Source organism: Rhincodon typus, chromosome 24 (genome assembly GCF_021869965.1).
Source record: "Rhincodon typus isolate 14 chromosome 24, sRhiTyp1.1, whole genome shotgun sequence".
Lineage (NCBI taxonomy): Eukaryota > Metazoa > Chordata > Chondrichthyes > Orectolobiformes > Rhincodontidae > Rhincodon > Rhincodon typus.
In genome coordinates, this window is record NC_063355.1 from 8,882,517 (window position 1) to 8,901,669 (window position 19,153).

The 19,153-nt window shown below is 38.8% G+C and overlaps 1 protein-coding gene across 5 annotated transcripts in view; it reads right to left on the reverse strand.

Moving 5' to 3' along the window:
* Positions 1 to 2,821: 2,821 nt before the first annotated feature.
* ccdc117 (coiled-coil domain containing 117) overlaps positions 2,822 to 19,153 on the reverse strand; it is a 39,564-nt gene continuing 23,232 nt past the window's right edge. For 4 of the 5 annotated variants that reach the window (XM_020511615.2, XM_048611322.1, XM_048611320.1 and 1 more), the window contains exons 4-6: positions 14,252 to 14,506; positions 12,656 to 12,793; positions 2,822 to 6,714 (exon numbers count right to left, since the gene is read on the reverse strand). In XM_020511615.2, the coding sequence (XP_020367204.2) occupies positions 6,504 to 6,714; positions 12,656 to 12,793; positions 14,252 to 14,506 (604 nt within the window). In that variant the 3' untranslated portion in view covers positions 2,822 to 6,503. Of the gene's footprint in view, positions 6,715 to 8,679; positions 8,808 to 12,655; positions 12,794 to 14,251; positions 14,507 to 19,153 lie in introns of all 5 variants that reach the window. The other variant, XM_048611323.1, reaches the window with a different exon arrangement.

Consider the following 19,153-nt stretch of genomic DNA (forward strand, 5'->3'; position numbering starts at 1 on the left):
TTAAATGGGATTAACACTGAATCTTGGAGTTGAGAATTCTAATGCCAAGTCCAGACTGACACACTCCTGTGCTGGCTATATAATGTGTTGAAATGTTGTTGCCAACTCTCAGATGGGTCATTTGTAGGGCACTGTGCTAGTTGAATGTGTCACTGCTAGTTGAATATCTTTTGTTTGTGGGTTTCTGCTAGCCATTGTACATATGAACACAAGGTATCTTGTGGTACAATGGATACTCAAGGCCCTATGACCGATCTTTGTAGCACTCCACTAGTTACATCTTGATTTAGAACAATGACCATTTAGCCCTGTTTCTTTGTGCAAAGCAATCCATAATCCATTATCCCCCAATACCCTGAGAGCTTGTGAAACAACCTTTTTAATGTGGCATTTTATGTGCCTTCTGGAAATGCACCATATCTGCAAACTCCCTTATCAACTCTCTACTTGTTCCATCCTTAAAGAACTCTAGCAAGTTTTTCAAATATGATTTCCATTTCATAAAATGATGTTAACTGATTGCATTTTATAAAGGTCCTGTCATTTCTACCTTAATGATGGACTCTAGCATTTTCCTAATGACAAGTATTAATTTCCTGCTTTCTGTCCCCCTGCCTTCTTGGGCAGGAGCCTCATGTTAAAAAACTGCTGATCTGCTAAAACCCTCCCAGAAGCCAAGGAGTTCTCAAATATTTTGACAAATGGTTCCACTCCTCAGCAACCACTTCCTTTAAAATCTTTGGTGGCAGATCATCAGGTCCTGGCAAATTGTTTGTCTTCAGTTTTTTTATAATTTGCCAAATAACTTAACCTTATGAATTGAGACTGTTAACACTTTGCTTAGTTGAAGGAAATGTTTGGAGAGTCAGGAGACCTATCATAAGCTGATTAAACCAGGAGACTGAGAGTTTGTTTAGACAGCAGTTGAGAGGGACTTATTCTAAATATTAGTGAGCTTCCACAATAAGATGACAGATTTGGACTAATACCGGACAGAAAAATATGACATGTCAAATGACACCGCCTAGGGAGGGAGGTGTTTTGTTAGAATGTCTGAAAGAGAAAATTATCTGGGTTTGGTCTCTTGAAAGGGGTTCACCTACAATTCCCAAACATCAGTATCTAGTCATTGTGATTAATATTTCTGAGAGTTTGCCAAGTAAAAATTAGTTGCATTACAATACTAACTACAACCAATAAAGTGGTTTTTGATGTGTAAAGCACTTTGAGACCTCTGACAGTATGAAAACTGCCTTGTAAAAATGCAAGTTCGGAAGGAGGGTCACTGGACCCAAAACATTAACTCTGCTTTCTCTCCACAGGCACTTAAAATATATGGAGCTTGGGATCAAGAAATCATAGACTAGCTCCAGAATTTCAATTCAGTCCAGTAAATGAAATACTCATTAAATGAGCTGCTTCAGAAATATTAGCAATTTTCTCCAATTTTTGCCAAAATGGAATTAATGCATTTCCCCAAAGGAACTAGACAGAAAAAAGTCCATGGCATCAACAGCTCCTTGTAAAAAGGTGCTTGCTTTGGTGGAGAGGACTTTCTCTTAACTGACATTCACACTATTTTTGTTGCATAGGGAAAAAGGGATCATCAAATCATAGCTTAGTGATATGTCCAGTGATATATTACAGGTTATCCATGGCAGATGATACCACTGGATGCATGTAGCTTTGTGAATTATGAGAAACAAATCATAACCAGTGTGCGCCTTTCATGTGAAGAGTCATTTCGTATTTGTGAGATTCACAGATGGGTGTTGTTTGATAGGTGGACTTCCTTCTGTCTCCCCATTAGTTGATTCAGAATATTTACTGGGGCTCAACTATAACTCAAAGCCAGAATCCCACGCTAGAAAGTGAGGTACAACTGACTTATAAATGTACAACTGCATGACAATAATGGTAATTTTAGATATTATCCCGTAAAGCAGTTGTCAAGCATCAAGTTCACAAGGTATCTTGTAATAATGCCCATCTTATTCTTGATTTTGCTGCTGGACTCATTTATGCTTTTGTTACCTCTAGATGTAACTGCTTGAACGTTTGCCAGTCAAGCCTCCATTCCGTCTTCTTTTCCCCATCCAAAGCTCGGCTGCCCATATCCTTACATGCATCAAGTCTTATTTGATTTAAAATATAACCTCTCCACTTCCTCTATAACCTATGCAATTCTGAACTATGCTTCGTCCAGCATTCCACCATTCAATGATCTTTGTACTCCTCCAATTCTTGATAAATATTGCCGTAAAACCTGAGATTATGCCTTTTGCTTTGTGTTCAGCTCCTTGGGTTCCAAGTTCTGTCATTTCTATTCTAAATTTCTCTTTCAATCCTCCCCCCTCTTACCAAGATGGTTCTTCAAAACAGCTCCTTGACAGAGCTTTTGCTGACCTCTCACAATCTCTCATGTGGCTGAGTGTCAAACATATTTTCTATTTGAAAAGGCTGTTTACATAATATATACAAATTTTGAAGTCCGTAAGCAATAGTGCTATTAAACTGAAATCACGCTCAAAATCTGATGTAATAATTTAAATTGCATTCAATATGTGCATATACATTTAAATATAAAACGTTCACCTGAAAATGATATTTAAATGGAATTTCCAAGGTAGACACATATTTAGTGAAACAGGTTGTGTTACATTTTGTTCCAAGACTGGCTGAAGACTGGGTGGTTAAGCCAAAACAGGAATTTGGCAGATTCAGGCTGGATGCAGTGTACACAATGAGTTAATTCTGCAATTTTGATGTCTTTATATGGGTAGTTTTTATATTAATCATACACACCTCACTCTGATAGAGCTTGTATTAATGCCAATTTTTGTAATAGCAATCGCTAAATATCAAGAAGGAACATCTTAGTTACATACTATCTCTGCCTGGGCCAGAAGACAGACACTAGTGTACAATTAAATTGGAGAGCAATTATAGGCAGTTTAATCAGTATTAAAAATCAGGCAAAGAGTAACCATGAAGATAAAGTCTCTGTACATTACGGTTCTTAACTCTAAAGAAACCCAGTGTACAGCACAGAATAAATAGAATCAAAACACTATATACAATGGCGCACTTTTAAGATAATTGGGCGCTGCCTAATGGCAGCATTTCATCAAAACCTCGGTATAGTTCATCCTTTCACAAATATTGACCCATACATTAAGTATCAGCTTCACTAAATGCCAAATTTCAATTAATTATTTAAAATTAAACCAATTGGCACCTTTTGGCATATTGGTAATTTACTGACAGATCTTGAGGTTAAATTTAAAAAAAAAACACACAGGAAGAATTAACTATGTGGAAATCCAGTCACCCGTTCATAAACCTGGAGAATTTCAAGAGCTGTGAATATTAACAGGCATTTACAAGTACAAACATTGGAAAGAAGTCTACTTCAAAAATTCTGCAGTGATCATGGAGAACGTAGTAATTTCTCAAGATCGTTTGTTATAGGTATTTCGCTAACATGTTAAACTTGAAGTCAGCTACATGAGAATGCTGCTTTTTACCAATTAGATGAGCCATTTCATGGCAAGTAAACAATTTGTCCTGTTCAACAACTGCTTCTGCCAGATTTTGCATTGTTAAATGAAAGAGCAATCACTTTCAAGCTATATAAAAACTTTCCAAAAATGCTGAATTTCTCATTTCTACAAAACTACCAATAATATCCAATTACAAAGCTACAAATAAATGCACCTCAACTTGTGCAGCTGGGAGCTGTATCAATTTAGTATCAAAATAAGTCTTTGATAGCCATCATGCTTCATATTTACAAAAGTTTACCTATCCTATTTAATTTCTTGGTCACTCAAAAGGTGGGAGTTGTATCCAAGATATTCTGTAAGGAGTTGTTATTTTATCAGGTTAATTCTTGTTGTAAAGCAGGAGACAACATAATATCTTCATATTTTCCCTTAGAGGAATTAAATGAACAAATTAGGAAAGCAAAGAACAGCTACTAAATTAAAGCAGAACAGTAAAATGTTTATGCACAAATAAATGAAAATAAAATGTCAGGATGGGAATAGGTTCACTGGAGGATGGACAAGATAAATTCAGGAGATAATGATAATACTTTGAGAGGAATGTGGATTACTTCAACATTCAGAAAGGGGACAGATCTGGTGTCATGACATCAAGAGAAGCGTAGAAACAATATAACTGCATTTCAAGTAACAGGAAACAAACTAACCAGTCAAAAGGTGATAAAACCAAATCTGGATCGATTATAACTATGTTAAAAACTGATGAGATAGTCAATGCACTATTGCACATTAAATAAATGTATCTTTTTTTCAGAAGACTGGACAGCTGACATTATAATTATATTCCAGAAGCAAGATAGAAAATTCCCCAACCTCATTAAATTATTTGAAAACATGACAGGGTACACAATGTTAATACAATATATCCAGTTTTTCAAACAGCCTTTTTTGAAGTGCCACATAATAGACTAAATCAATATAGATCACAAGGAATCAAGATGCACTAGAAGAGTGGTTAGTTATCTAGCTTCAAGACAGTAAGAAGGGTGCAGCAGTAAAAGACAGCTCCTCAGAGTTGTAGATTATCAAAAGAAGTGGAATTCCGCAAGGATCAGAGCTGGAATTACTTATTTAAAATTAACAATTTAATCTTTGGAACCAAAATTTGAAATCTGTTAAGTTAATCACATCTTGGTGATGTTCAAAGAGATAGTCATTTCCGAAAATAAGTCATTTCAAAACAATAAAAACATTGCAGAATAGTATTTAATTAGCAAATTCATTTCAAAGTGTAACGTCTTACATTTTGGAAAAGAGGTCATATTATTTGAAAATCGGGATCAAAACAGAGTACTGTAAAAGGATCTTTGTAGAAATACTGAAATCAGTGAAAGTTACAGCCAGATTTGTAAGATCTCAGAAAAAGCATAAGAGCTCAAATCTAGGAGAAAAATGAAAAGCAAAGAGGTTATGCTAAAATTTATGACAAACCTTGGTTGACTGCATTTGATGTGCAGTGTTTTGGTCATCGCTTCATATGTTATTTTAAGATTCTGATATTTGTTAACATCTTGGCACTTCACTTCAACCATTTTAATAGTTGTACACAGGGTTCTACATGGTGACACTGAAGTTAAATTAGGAAATAGTTAGAAACTGTAAAGGCCTAATACTTGTGCTAGTGTCCCCCCAAACTGCTATTAGAGTAGGTGATTGCCAGCTTTACACCTTGTAATCTAAACACCTAAATATCAGTTGGCAGCCATTGTGTTAGCCTGCTCAACAATCTCCTTTCTCCGTGGTCCGCAGTCTCGACTCCAATACTCCAACACATCAATACTTTTATCCTACATTCAAACAGGCAACCAAATCCTAGGTTAATTTCAAAGCTGTAAAGACTGTTCCCGAAAGAGACAAGCATTTGCTTTGAACCAAAAAAAATGAAACAGATTCGAATATTTGAATGAAGGTGAGAACAGATCAGCCATGATCAACTGAATGTCAAAACAAGCTTAAAAGCTGCAAACAGCCCTCTGCCCCCCTTTTCCTAGAAACACAATACAAAACAAAAAAAAAATCCACGTATTGGTTTGTAAGACCAGTAAATTCAGCTTTACAAGGAAAGCAACCCCTCACCAATAGGTCTGTAAATACCGGTGTCTACAATGCTAAACTTTCTAAAAGAAATGTTAACAAGCAAGTCCTAGTCAATTAAATTAGGCTACCGTTTTCATTTGCTGGGATAAAAATGAGGATATTCTTCAAGCAGTAAGCGATATGCAGGTTTCCCACAGCTGCTGTAAGAAATAGGTTCAAAAGTAACAGGTTTACCAAGACATGCTTGCACAAATGAGACCGAATTACAAAAATGATATTCTTTTGCATTTACTCCAATTAAGATTCTCCGTAGCATTTTTATCCCGTTTGTCAGAGACAGCATAGGAAAACCTATCGTTTATCATGGGTTCATGACTAGCAAGGGACAGGTCACTCGTAAAACATTTACATTCAACATTTAAGAACAGTCCAAAATACCTTCCATGTATATCCATACACTCTACAAATCTCATGCACAACTCTTGGAAAGCTTTTCCCAATTTCCTACCTTACCATCTATTTAAATAGAAACAAAAACAATTAGCATCTTGGGTGCATTATAAATTAGAGTACTTACTGCCCCAAGCACATCAGTTGTTAAAAAGAAATGATATTGGACTGTGATTAGTTACTTCACAGCTTAGACCAATTGACTGCAATAGGAACAGGCTTACAAAAATAGAAAGGCTACCCCATATGCAGTCATTACACAGAAACTGTACAAAACTGCAGCAATGTTCAGAATTTGGTTTATGCAAGAACAGTGGGGGCATCAAAACTTCCAAAATGTCATTTTTAAAAGTTTTTAAAACTTGAACAGAAAATACTCCACACCTTCCCATGGAGAGTCTTTGCAAGTCAGAATGCTTTTACCCCACACGTCTGTCCTGCAAGTTGTTTCTAAAGCTCCATGTCTTCTTCAGATGTGTTGGCTAGATTCATATCACCGCACATTAAGGATGAATCCAATTTTGGGCTCTTGTTGTACACATCAGGGTTGCACTGTGGCTGCCTATGTTTGGAGTTTCTTTGCTCTGTTAAAGCTGCAAGTTTATCTGAAAGTGGCTCACATGGGGGTCTCCACAAAACAAGCTCCATACATGGGCGATTCCTAAGAAGATACAGAAGAGCACATAATTAGAGGCCTCTGGGACAACTTGCGTCTTTAAATTCAAAACAAACCAAACAAGATCTGTGTTCAGTTTAATCACAGTTTTTATACTGATCTACTCATTCCTGATGATACTTAGAGCTTACATATAGAACTACAACCAGAAAAATGAATTTGTGACATACTACTGATGCCAGTTGTTGTTGTTCTCAAATAACAGTACAAAAACGGAAAGGGCAAGCTTCAGTCTCACTTTCACTTTTGTTTAGACAGTTCCAATTAAATAAAACATATTATGCAAGAGTCCAGTCATTGTGACAATCTGACTCTACACTCAATGTTGTGAAATATACACAAAATGAGCTATTATTCCTACCAAGCAATTTCCAAAGCAGCAAGAGATTTCTATGTGATACAACATGGACAGAGTGAATAGTTAATGTCTTTTCCCCAGGGTGGGGGAGTCCAAAACTAGAGGGTATTAGTTTAAGATGAGACGGGAAAGATTTAAAAGGGATCTGAGGAAGCAACTTTTTCACGCAGGGTGGTGTGTGTATGGAATGAGCTGCCAGAGGAAGTGATGGAGGCTGGTACAATTACAACTTTTGAAAGGCATCTGGATGGGTACATGAATAGGAAGGGTTTAGAGGGATATGGGCCAAATGCTGGCAAATGGGACTAGATTAGTTGAGAATATCTGGTTGGCATAGACAAGTTAGACCAAAGGATCTGTTTCCATGCCAGACATCTCTTATACCATACATACGGATGCCCAAGGTTACATTTAACAATGCTTACGTGCTTTGGAGTTTTATCAATTCCATATCTGCATCACAAAAATATGGGGTGATGGTAGTATGTTACAGTTCACTTAGAGTGTCTGAGTTGCCTTGATAACGTGTATCTTTACATTCATGTTGTTTGGAGCTATGGACAATGATGGTAGAAGCTGCAACTTTCCTTCTATCATCTGACTGACTAGGAGTCTCACCACACGTAATGCCTGCCTCTGGCCTGTGTTGGAAGGATTTACAGGTTAATGCCAGAACTCGGACTACATTATGAACACATCTTCCTTGGCTATGAAGTCCTGCAGTGGAACTGAAATCCAGAGCTTCTGACTCAAGCTACCACTGCACCACAAGACATCCAACAGCATGTACAAAGGAGGGAGGTTTTGGCCTGATGGTATTATTGCTAGACTATTAATCCAGAGCCCCAGGTTCAAATTCCACCACAGCATGTCTGGTAATTTATTTTAGTGAAGGAAACTGCTGTCCTTACCTGTTCTAGCTCCAGACCCATAGCAATGTGGGTGACTCTTACCTGCCCTCAGGCTTGCTAGACCATTTCACTCAGTTTACAACAATTGCTAGAAATCTTTTAAAAAAAATCTTGATAGATCATCAGGCATCAACCCAGGTAGAGAACATGACAATGGTGACCACAGTGTGTCAACCCTGCAAAGTCCTCCTTACTGACATCTGGGGAAGACTGCCAAAATTGGGAGACTGTCTCACAGACTAGTCACGCAACAACCTGACCTAGTCATAATCATGGCATCATATCTTACAGATAATGTCCAAGACAACACCATCCATACTAGTGTGTTAGGACATTGCTGCCATCTCCATTGGCTGCAAGTGGTAAACAGCCAGGAAGAAGCTGCCCGAAAAGTCCTCAATGTTGACTCTGGACACCATGAATTCTCGTGCCACAAGGTCAAACATAGGTAAATAAAATTCCTGCTGACCACCACATATAACCCCCACTTCAATACCCCTCCATTTAGAACACCAGTTGGAAGAAGCACAGAGTGGCAACGGTGCAGAACGTACTTTAGGTGGGAGATTTCAATGTCCAATGGCTCAGTATAATCTATCCTGTCAACTACAAACTGTGTTTTGCTGCTAGACTGGGTTTGCAGCAGGTAAGAAGAAAAGAACATACTTGACATAGCCTCACCAATCTGCCTGCTGCAGATGTCCATGATAGTATTGGTAGGAGTGGCCATCTCTTTAAGGACTGAGTGGTGAAGTCCAGTCTTGACATTGAGAATACCTTGCATCGTGTTGTGTGGTACTATCACTGTGCTAAATAGGACAAACTTAGATTAGATCAAGCAACTCAACTCAGCATCCATGAAGTGATGTGAGCCATCAGCAGCAAGAAAAACAGACTATAACACAACCTTCATCTCATGGCCCAGTATTTCCCCCACTCTACCAATACTGCCTCTGGAATTCAGCTCTATGGTTCAATGAAGGTGCAGGAGGGGGCATGCCAGGAGCAGCACCAGGCATACCTAAAATTGAGCTATCAACCTAGCAAAGCCACAAAACAAGACTACTTCCTTGCCGGTGAGCATATGCAACTGGTGACAGAGCTAAGCAATTCTACAACTAATGGATCAGATCGGCAGACCTGCCACATCCAGTTATGAATGGTGGTGGGCATTTAAACAACCCACTGGAGGAGCAAGTACCACAAATATCCTCATCTTCAAATGATGGGGGAGCGCAGCACACCTGTGCTAAATCTAAGACTGAAGCATTCACAGCAATCTTCAAACCAGAAGTACAAACTGGATGGTCCAGAGGTCCCGAACATCATTGGTACCAGTCTTCAGCCACTTCAACTCATCGCGCGGAGTATCATGAAGTGGCATAAGGTACTAGACAATACTAAGACTATGGGCCCTGACAATATTCCAGCAATAGAACTGAAGTCTTGTGCTCCAGAACTTCTTGCATAGCTAGCCAAGCTGTTGCAGTACAGCTGCATTGGCATCTACTTGGAAATGTGGGAAATTGCCCAGGTATGTCCTGTACACAAAAAAAAACAGAAAAATTCGAACAGGCCAAATACCGCCCGCCAAACTACTCTCAATCATCAGTAAAGTGATGTAAAGAGTCATCAGCATTGCTAGCGGTACTTGCTTAGAAATACTTGCTCAGTGACGCAGAGTTTGGGTTCTGCCAGGGCCACTCAGCTCCTGATCTTATTACAAACTGGTTTCAAATATGGTCCAAAGAGCTCAATTCTAGAAGCAAGATGACAGTGACTGCCCTTGACATCAAGACCAAATTTCACCCAGTGTGGCATCAAGGAGCCCTGACAAAAATGCAGTCAATGGTAATTGGGGGTGGGGGAGGCTCACTGCAGGAGCTCCTCAGAGGAGTATTTTAGGTCCAACCATCTTCAGCTACTTCATCAATAACACTCCTTCCATCCTAAGATCAGAAGTGCAGATGTTCACTGATTCTGTATGTTGTGCAGTCATCATTCTCAACTCCTCAAATACCGAAGCAGATCATATTCAATTGCAGCATGACCTGGACAATATCTAGACTTGGGGTGAAAGGCAGCAAGTAATATTCATGCCACACAAATGCCAGACAATAACCATTTCCAAAAAGAGAGAATCTAACCATCGTCCCTTGACATTCAATAGCATTACCACCACTGAAATCCCCACAATCAAGACACATGTGAACAGAAACCAAAATGTACTAACCATGCAAATGCTGTGATGATGAGAACAAGTCAAAGGCTAGGAACCAAAACAGGAATTGCTGGTGAAACTCAGCAGGTCTGACAGCATTTGTGGAAGAAAGCAGTTAGTTCTGATGAAGAGTCACTGGACTTGAAACATTAACTCTGCTTTCTTCCCACAGATGCTGTCAGATCTGTTGAGTCTCACCAGCAATTTCTGTTTTTATTGCAGATCTCCAGCATCTGCAGTTCTTTGCTTTATTTCAGAGGCAAGGAACACTGCAGCGAGTAACTCACCACCCAACATCCTAAGGCACAAGTCAGGAGTGCGATGGTCAGGAGTGCGATGGAATAATCCCCTCTTGCCTGGATGACTGCAGTTCCAATAACACTCAAGAACCTTAACACCATACAAAATAAACCAGCTCCCTTGACTGGCACCACTTTCACTCCTTCCACTAGCGATGCTCAGTAGCAGCTGTGCATTCCATCTGCAAGATGCACTACAGGAATTCACTGACATGCCTTAAAAGAACTGCTTCCAAACCCACAAATCAGTTCCATCTAGGACAACGGCTGCAAATACATGGAACCAGCACCCACAAATTTTCCTCTAAGCCAATCATCCTGACTGGAAAATGTTGCTTTAGTGTTGGTGGGTCAAAATCAAGAAACTCCCTTCCTTATGGCATTGTGGGTCTACCTAGAGCACACATGAAATTGTGAAATGGCTTCATCTAATACAAAACTTGTATCATCTACAAGCAAAGCCTCAATATCCTGCAATTTCAAGAGATAAAAATGCAGATATGGTGTATAAAAGTTTGTTCCACTGCTTTACAAATTGTTTCACAGAATAATAAATTAGTGACTGGAGGACAAATTCTATTTCATGGTTGGCAGGCAACATAAATCTACAACATCAACCAGAGGTCATCCACTTTGGAGCTGGTACAAAAGACAAAAGCAAAAATAACCATCAAGCCACACATATTTCTGAACAGAGTTTTGTACTGACACTAGATGAAGGAAACAGGAACTGTTACAACAACCACATTAAAAATATAATAAAAAGATGGTTCTTTGTTAAATCTCAAAATTTCCTTTAACAGAAAAAGTGCAGAAAAACATGATTGTCAGAATGTGATAATGTGAAATGCCAATCATAACATTTAGTGACTCAGTTAGAATGTGGTGAGTGGGGCACTGATCCTTTTAGCATACTTAAATTGAAGACTGAAAACTACAGAAAGTAAAAGCCTCACTCACAAATGCTTTGGAAAACATTTCTTCTTTTAAAAGGAGGATTAATCAAATATCATGTTGCCAAGGCAGACTAACAGAATTCAGTCACACTTCTGTTCTTGCCTGATTTTGCTTTGACAAACTGAAGACTGATCACCATTTCCTTAGTGATGAAGAGGGTGAAAGTTCAGACAGATTTGTTCACTAAATTGTTCACTCAGGAAAACATGGATACAAAAGACAACTTGTAGAACAAACAGAATTAAATACTTTTCTCAGTCTAAAGAGTTGCAATTCCCAGCCAATCATCATCATTCAGTAATGGTACACAGAGCATAATTCTCATTCCACACTGAGTGCAGATAAAAGTCCGCTTCTTAGTTATCCGCTGTTCGAGCGAATTCAACCTTTCTCTCTCCACCCCGCAACCTTGAGTGCCAAAATATTTAACCCTTCATATTACATTAATAAATTAGATTTTGATTTTATTTCCTTTATTCATTAATGGGATCAGGGCGTCGCTGGCTAGGCAGCATTTATTGCCCATGGGGCAGTTGAGAGTCAACCATATTGCTGTGGGTCTGGAGTCACATATAAGCCAGACCAGGTAAGGATGGCAGTTTCCTTACCTAAAGGACATTAGTGAATTTTCCCCTGACAATCGATTCATGGTTATCATTAGATTCTTAATTCCAGATATTTTATTGAATTCAAATTCCACTATTTGCCGTGGTGGGATAAGAACCCAGGTCCCCAGAATATTATCTGGGTCTCTGGATTAATAGTCTAGCAATAATACCACTAGGCCATTGCCTCCCCTAAAAAACATTGCTTGTTTAAAGAAAGCAAAGTATGGGTTACCCCCCAGAGTAAACCTTTAATTCCATCTTAATTCAGCTTCTTAAAAAGGCAACGGTCAAGCATCCTGCATATTTCTTTTCTTTCTTTTCATTATACCTGCCATCCTTTGTTATATGGAAAGGTCCAGACACACCTCACTCGGGGAGGGAAAACCTGTAGATTAGATTGAGAACCCACCTAAACCTTTACCCAAATAGCTAGCATGAAGTAAACAGATGGGCTGATGTAACTGCATTATTCCTGTGAGGAAAAATGGGGGGAAAGAAAACAGACATTCCCAACTATAGATTTCCCCACCTTCAGAAGAAGGTGACACTTGCAGGGGTGAAATCACACTTACAGGGATTCCATTATTCTACGAGGCAAAATTTCTTCCAGGCCAGGCCTCAGTTCTTCTCGTAGAGAATCAGACAAAACTAACACTGGCATGTCTGAAACCTCAATTCCATCACCTTCTGGATCGTCTCCCTCAACAAGCCTGGGAAGCAGAATAATATTGAGATTATTCAAGGAAAGAACAAGAATTCTCACTGAATCCTTTTCAAAAAAGACATAGCTTCAGTGCAAATATGTAACTTTCCTTTGTCTACTTGCAACGCTGCAGCATTCACAACTTCTAGGAGAATGGAGATCAGAAAACTTGTAGCTTCTGAAATAAAGTTTATGGTACTAAACATTTTGAATTCAATTTCAAATTTGGCAACACCTGTTTGAAATCAGTAACTTAATTACCATCAAGTACTGTACTAACTGGATGGAAATGATTTGATGCTACACTGAGAACAACGCCTTGCTAAGTTATTAAAAAGGCTCAGGACTACATATACTTCTTGTGGCTCATCATGTTACTCTCACTTCCATGCTCTATTTATGAGCCTATAATATTTCATTTATTAACATACCGAAGTGGGCAATATTTGGCACATCCCCACAATCAATCTTACCAGCTCCTAATGCAGTGAATTTCCTTGGGTCACCAAGATCACTACCTTGTTCCCCTCAGAAAGCACATTTGGCCATTTTACTTAACAATTTGCTTTCAGATCCTTCATAGAATCATAGAATCCATAGTGTGGAAGCAGGCCATTCAGCCCATCAAATCCACATTAACCCTCTGAAGAACATCCCACCCAGACCCACACCCTACCCTATCCCAGTAACCTTGCATTTCCAGTAGCTAATCCACTTAGCCTGCATATTCCCTGGACACTATGGGTACTTAGCATCGCCAGTGCACCTAACCTGCACATCTTTGGACTGTGGAAAGAAACTGGAGCACCTGGAAGAAACCCACACAGACATGGGGAGAATGTGCAAACTTCACACAGACAAAAGTCACAACATTTTCCAAATCACAAATCATTGGGCAGTGCCCCCTGGTTGGAAAGAACAGACAAGGGAAGGTGCTTAAGCTAGACCAAGGTGCCCACAACTTTCAGAGAAGTTTCATGATGGGCTTTATAATCAATATTAATCCTTTTACTAATTGCTGTCAACTTGTATTTAAAACTAAGAACCCCTGGCATCAAACTCAACTATGCATAGCAGGCCAAAGCATAATCATTGCTAATAAACACTCAAATATCACCCGTTCAGACTATGGTTCATTACCTTTAAGAGCTTGCCAACTTTTCTACTTTTCTTCTTCTCCAAGCCCATAAAGATGTTCCTAACCCCTTGCCCCATATTTTCACCACAGTTATGGAATTTGGTAATAGTACTAGTAGTTTAAACAAGTCAGTTATTACTTGTGCAATTTCCTTCATTGTGCAAGGAGGTCAGTTCACAAATATCATTTCTAAATCCCCTCTCAAATAACTATACCACTTGATAAAAATATACTAAAGTGGGGAGGGTGGGAACACAAGTTCTGAAGGCCAATAACATTCCCAAATCAACGCTGGCATACAGGAGAAATTGCTTTTCAGACTCCTACCGATTTTCAATCTCCTTCAGTTTCTGTAATCCTTCTTCGCTCGGATCAGGTTTCATATCCACGTAGGTTGCTTCATTCTCGATAACCCTAAATTCCTGTGAGCTAGGTCCAATCTGCCAAGAAGGGGATGCAACATCAGATATCCCACTTTCCTGGGGGTTGAAAGTGTAAGGCCAAGAGCTGCATGACACATTCACTGAAGTCACCAGACAGTCAAGCATCTTCTCCGTTAGACGTTTTTTCCTAGCAGGAGCACTGGGAAAGAGAGCAAAGTATCACTGGGATACAAATACCTAAATGTCAACAGGATAAATGATTTAAGGGACAACTCAATTTATTTCTATGAAAAGCAAACATATTCTTTAGAAGAACTGCAGGGCATCTTAGTCACCAACAGGGAGGCCAAAATGCACTTGAAAACTGCATGGTTTAATACTATAGCCAGGCAATGCCTTTAACCAGCCCCATGATAATAATAAAGTATTAAGTTAGCAATTTCAACTAAGGGAGTAGTTGGGAGAACTATAATTAATCACAATTCACTTGGGCTAGGAAGCAGTCAGAGGAATTAAAAATCCAGTCCAGATTTCTATTCCAATTTTGTCTATGTGCACCTCCATAAATAAATGCAAGACACTACTTGTCTCTACAAGGGGAGAAAATTAGGGGGTAGTGGGAGAGGAGGGATTTCCCTTGATTTCAATTTTTTTGTTGGCTTCAGGGTATAAGATGGGTTAAGTTATTCAAGTGTCATGGAACCTTTAGGGTACAGTGATTATGGTATTATACAGTGTAGGTAAGGTAATGGTAAAGTTACCATAGTCCTATAAGACCTTAGGGCTACAGTCTCATTAGAGAGACACGACTCGTGGTGGTTTAATCAGAGGGTCACCGCATCTTGAGCAAGGAGCGAGGTTGAGAAGGAGCATCCTTCATAGTAACCTTAGCTGGTGCAGGATTTGAACCCACAGTTGGCATCACTCTGCACAAACCAGCTGCCCAGCTAACTAACTCCTATACAGCATAGGTACTCTACAGCAAAAGACAAGGGATATACTTGCATTCTAGGCAGCTCAGAGAAGGGTCACTAGGTTAATTCTGAGATTAAGGTATTAGTTTAAGAAGAAAAATTTATCGGGTTAAGCCTGAACACAATGGATCATATAAGATAAGAGGAGATCTTTCTGAAATGTAAAAGATTCCAAGGGAGTTTGACGAGATAGATGCTAAGAAACTGCTTTGCCTTGGAGAGTGATAAAGAACCATGAGGCAAAGCTCCAAAATAAGAGATAATATCCCATTTAAGACTTCAAATGAGAAATTCCTTCCCTCAAAGGGACTTTAATCTTTGGTATTCATTGCTCTGGAAAGCATTGAAAGCCACATTATTGAAAGTCATGATAAATAGATTTTTGATCTGCCAGGGAGTCAATGATTATGGGGAGATGGGGCAGCTAGAAAGTGGCGTCAAGGTCACAATCTATTCAGCGATGATTTTATTGAATGCAGGAGTACGTTCAAGCAGCGTCTCCCTTCCTTATTTATGTTCTTACACAAGATTGACAAGTAAAACAGTAACTGAACAAATGGGCATTTTAAAGAGGAGAAAAAAGTAAAATTGAAGTACGTTCCTCAATAGGGGAAATGAAAGTGATAGCTCTCTAAATAAATAAAAAAGATACAAAGGTGCAGATAAAGCATAAGAGAAAATCAGGTCTGTAATACAAACTGAGAACCAGGTTGAGTTTTAAAAACATTTCAGAAGAAAAATGCAAACAAAGAAAAAGTTTTCTATAGACTCAATTAGTGAAAAGCTGTACAAGATAGGTTAGGGCAATTGAATAGGGATCAATGCATAGAGGCAGAGGGCATTGCTGAGGTACTTAATACTTTGCAGTTTACCAAGGAAGCTGCTACCAAAGTCAAAAATAATTAAAATACTGGATGGGCTTAAAAATTCATCAAGAGGAGGCATGAGAAAAGCTAGATCATTAGAAGCTGAGAGGAATGCTGTTCATGCAGTACATGCAAATTTCCAAAAGGTACTTGACAAATTGCCACAGGGAACTGTCGACAAAGTTGAAGTCCATAGAATAAGAGGGAAGGAAGTCATAGGATGAATTTCAGAATGGGGGAACGGTTCCTTTTCTGGCACCTTAAGAATGATATACATGCGATTTCCCATAGTCAACACTAATTTCACTGATTTTCTTAATCTATAATAATGGTCTAGACTTTGGTGACCAGAGCATAATTTCAAATTTTGTAGAAGATACAAAACTTCAGTATTGTAAACTGACAGGAGAATAGTGACAGATTTCAATAGGACATAGACTGGTGAATAGGTGCACACTGGGCAGATCAAACTGAATTGACAGAAGTGATACATTTCATAGGAAGAATGAGAAGAGGCAATATAAAATGGTCTCAACATCAGCGATATAAAAACCTACGTAGCCATGATCCAAAAACTGCAGTAACCCATTACTTTCAACCTGCCAATCTGAAAATGATCAATTTATTCTTACTCTACTTCCTGTCGTGAAACAATTCAAACCCATTTATCTTACCCAATCCCATAAACCTTAATCTCATGCAACTTTACTGAACTTTTTCCTTCTCATGACCCTCCTGCCACAAACAAGTTATTTCTTGCATTTAATTCTACCAAATTCTAAATCTGTATATTTCCAAGCTTTCACAACATTTCAATTTTCTGCTCATCCTTTACTTACGCCAATATTTTTAAGATAAACTGAATGAAAGCTTGATAAAGACAATTTAAAACAACGTTCTACTGTGCAGTCAACTGATGAGAAATGTACGAAAAGCAGAGTAAAGATTATTTCAGGAGTTGCAATAAAATATTTTAACACTCAACTGGATTAGAATAATCCAATAATAGATCTGCAACATTAACTGTCTCTCTAAGATTTATCTAGTCTACTGAGCTTTCTAGCATTTTGCTATCACAGTATCCTCTTGTGCTTGTTCTTTAAAAAGTTTCCTTACTTCTTTTCTTTCAACCGGTTTTTAAAATCACAATATCACTATTTTTTACTCTATTTTGTGTCTGTTTCAGAGGTGGAAATGTAGGTCCCTTTAAGGCTCAAACAGAAGGTATTTTCTAATAAACTTGCTCAGAGACGTTATTACACATCTTTGGAGCAGATGGGACTTGAACCCAAACTTGATAGCTCAGAGGCAGGAATACTACCAATGTGCCACAAGAGCAGTCAATAGAGAGCAGATGATGCTCACTGGACTTTCTTTGCCTACATGTGACTGTAAGAGTCAACCACATTGTGGGTCTAAAGTGTCCTCAGAAATGACCTAGCTAGCTACTCACTTCAAGGACAATCAGGGACTGGCAACAAATGCTGTCCTTACTAGTGATGTCCACACACCATACAAGAATACAAAATAAATTGGATTCTTGGGCCTCTTGGGGCTGCGTGGATGTGTTCCTAGCAGGTTCAAGTCCTTCCTGCTCTAATAATGCATAATAATATGCCTGAACAGGCTAAAATAAAAAAAACTAAGAGCGAGTTCTTAAATGGGCACTTCGGTGCATTATTTCTCTCACCAGTACTATTTTGATTTAACTTAGCTGCTCCCTCTTTCCTTACTATTCCTTCATTTGCAGTTGCCCAGATAGGCAGTGCTTGTAATTTGTTGTCTGCTTTTAAAATTAGCTAATTGGGTGATTTAATGGTGAATTTATGAACGGTTTGGGGGAGCTCCGGTGGCGCAGCACCTGCTCCAGCTGGAAGGCATAGCACGTCTGAACAGATGGACTCAAAAAGTACTTTAAAAAAAGTCAAGTACTTCTCCAGTGGGGAGTTTGCTTCTGGACAGGCAGAAGATCTAGAAGGGAAAAGGTGAAAACTGATGTTTGTGCTAAACTATAAATGTCTTATAAAACCCTCAAAGTCTTCTGCTGCCTAATTCAACATATGGATATCAATACATGATAGATGATTAAACTTGATTTCTTCATGCAGGAAGATAAAGAAAGCAAAAAAAATTCTTGTTTCTGGCAGAAACAAAGCTCCCAGTAGGTTTTAAAGTAAAGTGGTTGAGTCATGCTGCAAGATCACCAATTATAATTATCAAAGGCAAGCTCAGCATTTGATCAATTTAATAAGATAGACAAATCAGTCCATGGAAGGATATATCATAGGTGTTTAAGAGATTATTTAAAGGGTTAATAAATTGAATCTAGAAATGTTACAGTCTGTGCATTTAAGCTACTAAATTATGTATAAATCTCACACAGACTTTTGGTTTTGAGGAGAGTCAAATTCTGTGGTCATGATTCTCCTTTAAGATGAATGGCTGCTGCCTTAAAAAAGTTTTTATGGAGACAACAAGGTGTAGAACTGGATGAACACAGCAGGCCAAGCAGCATCATAGGAGCAGAAAGGCTGACGTTTCAGGCCTAGACCCTTCATCAGAAATCCTGGATGAACACAGCAGGTCAAGCAGCATCATAGGAGCAGGAAGGCTGATGTTTCGGACCAAGGGTCTAGGCCCGAAACGTCAGCCTTCCTGCTTTTATGGAGACAACCAGTTCTAGCTACCTTCACGGATGTGCTGGAGTTCTACAGTGATACAAAGAGTGGAAGATTGTGATTAATGACCCAAAGTCGAAGGAGCCTACTTGTAAAAAGATGGGACTGCTTTGAGTTATATCTTTAAACATATTTCCTAAACAAAGGAAAATGTAGATTGAGGTGAAGGTTGACAAAGTAATCCTAGAAATCCACAGGGAATAAAGTAATATGTGATTTCAGTGTGACTCTAAATACCACAGTCAGGAATTGTCCAAGGATATGGAGTTAAGTTTTTGATGCAGTTCGTGAAACAGAAGGTTGAGGGTGAATATGCTAAGGATTAACA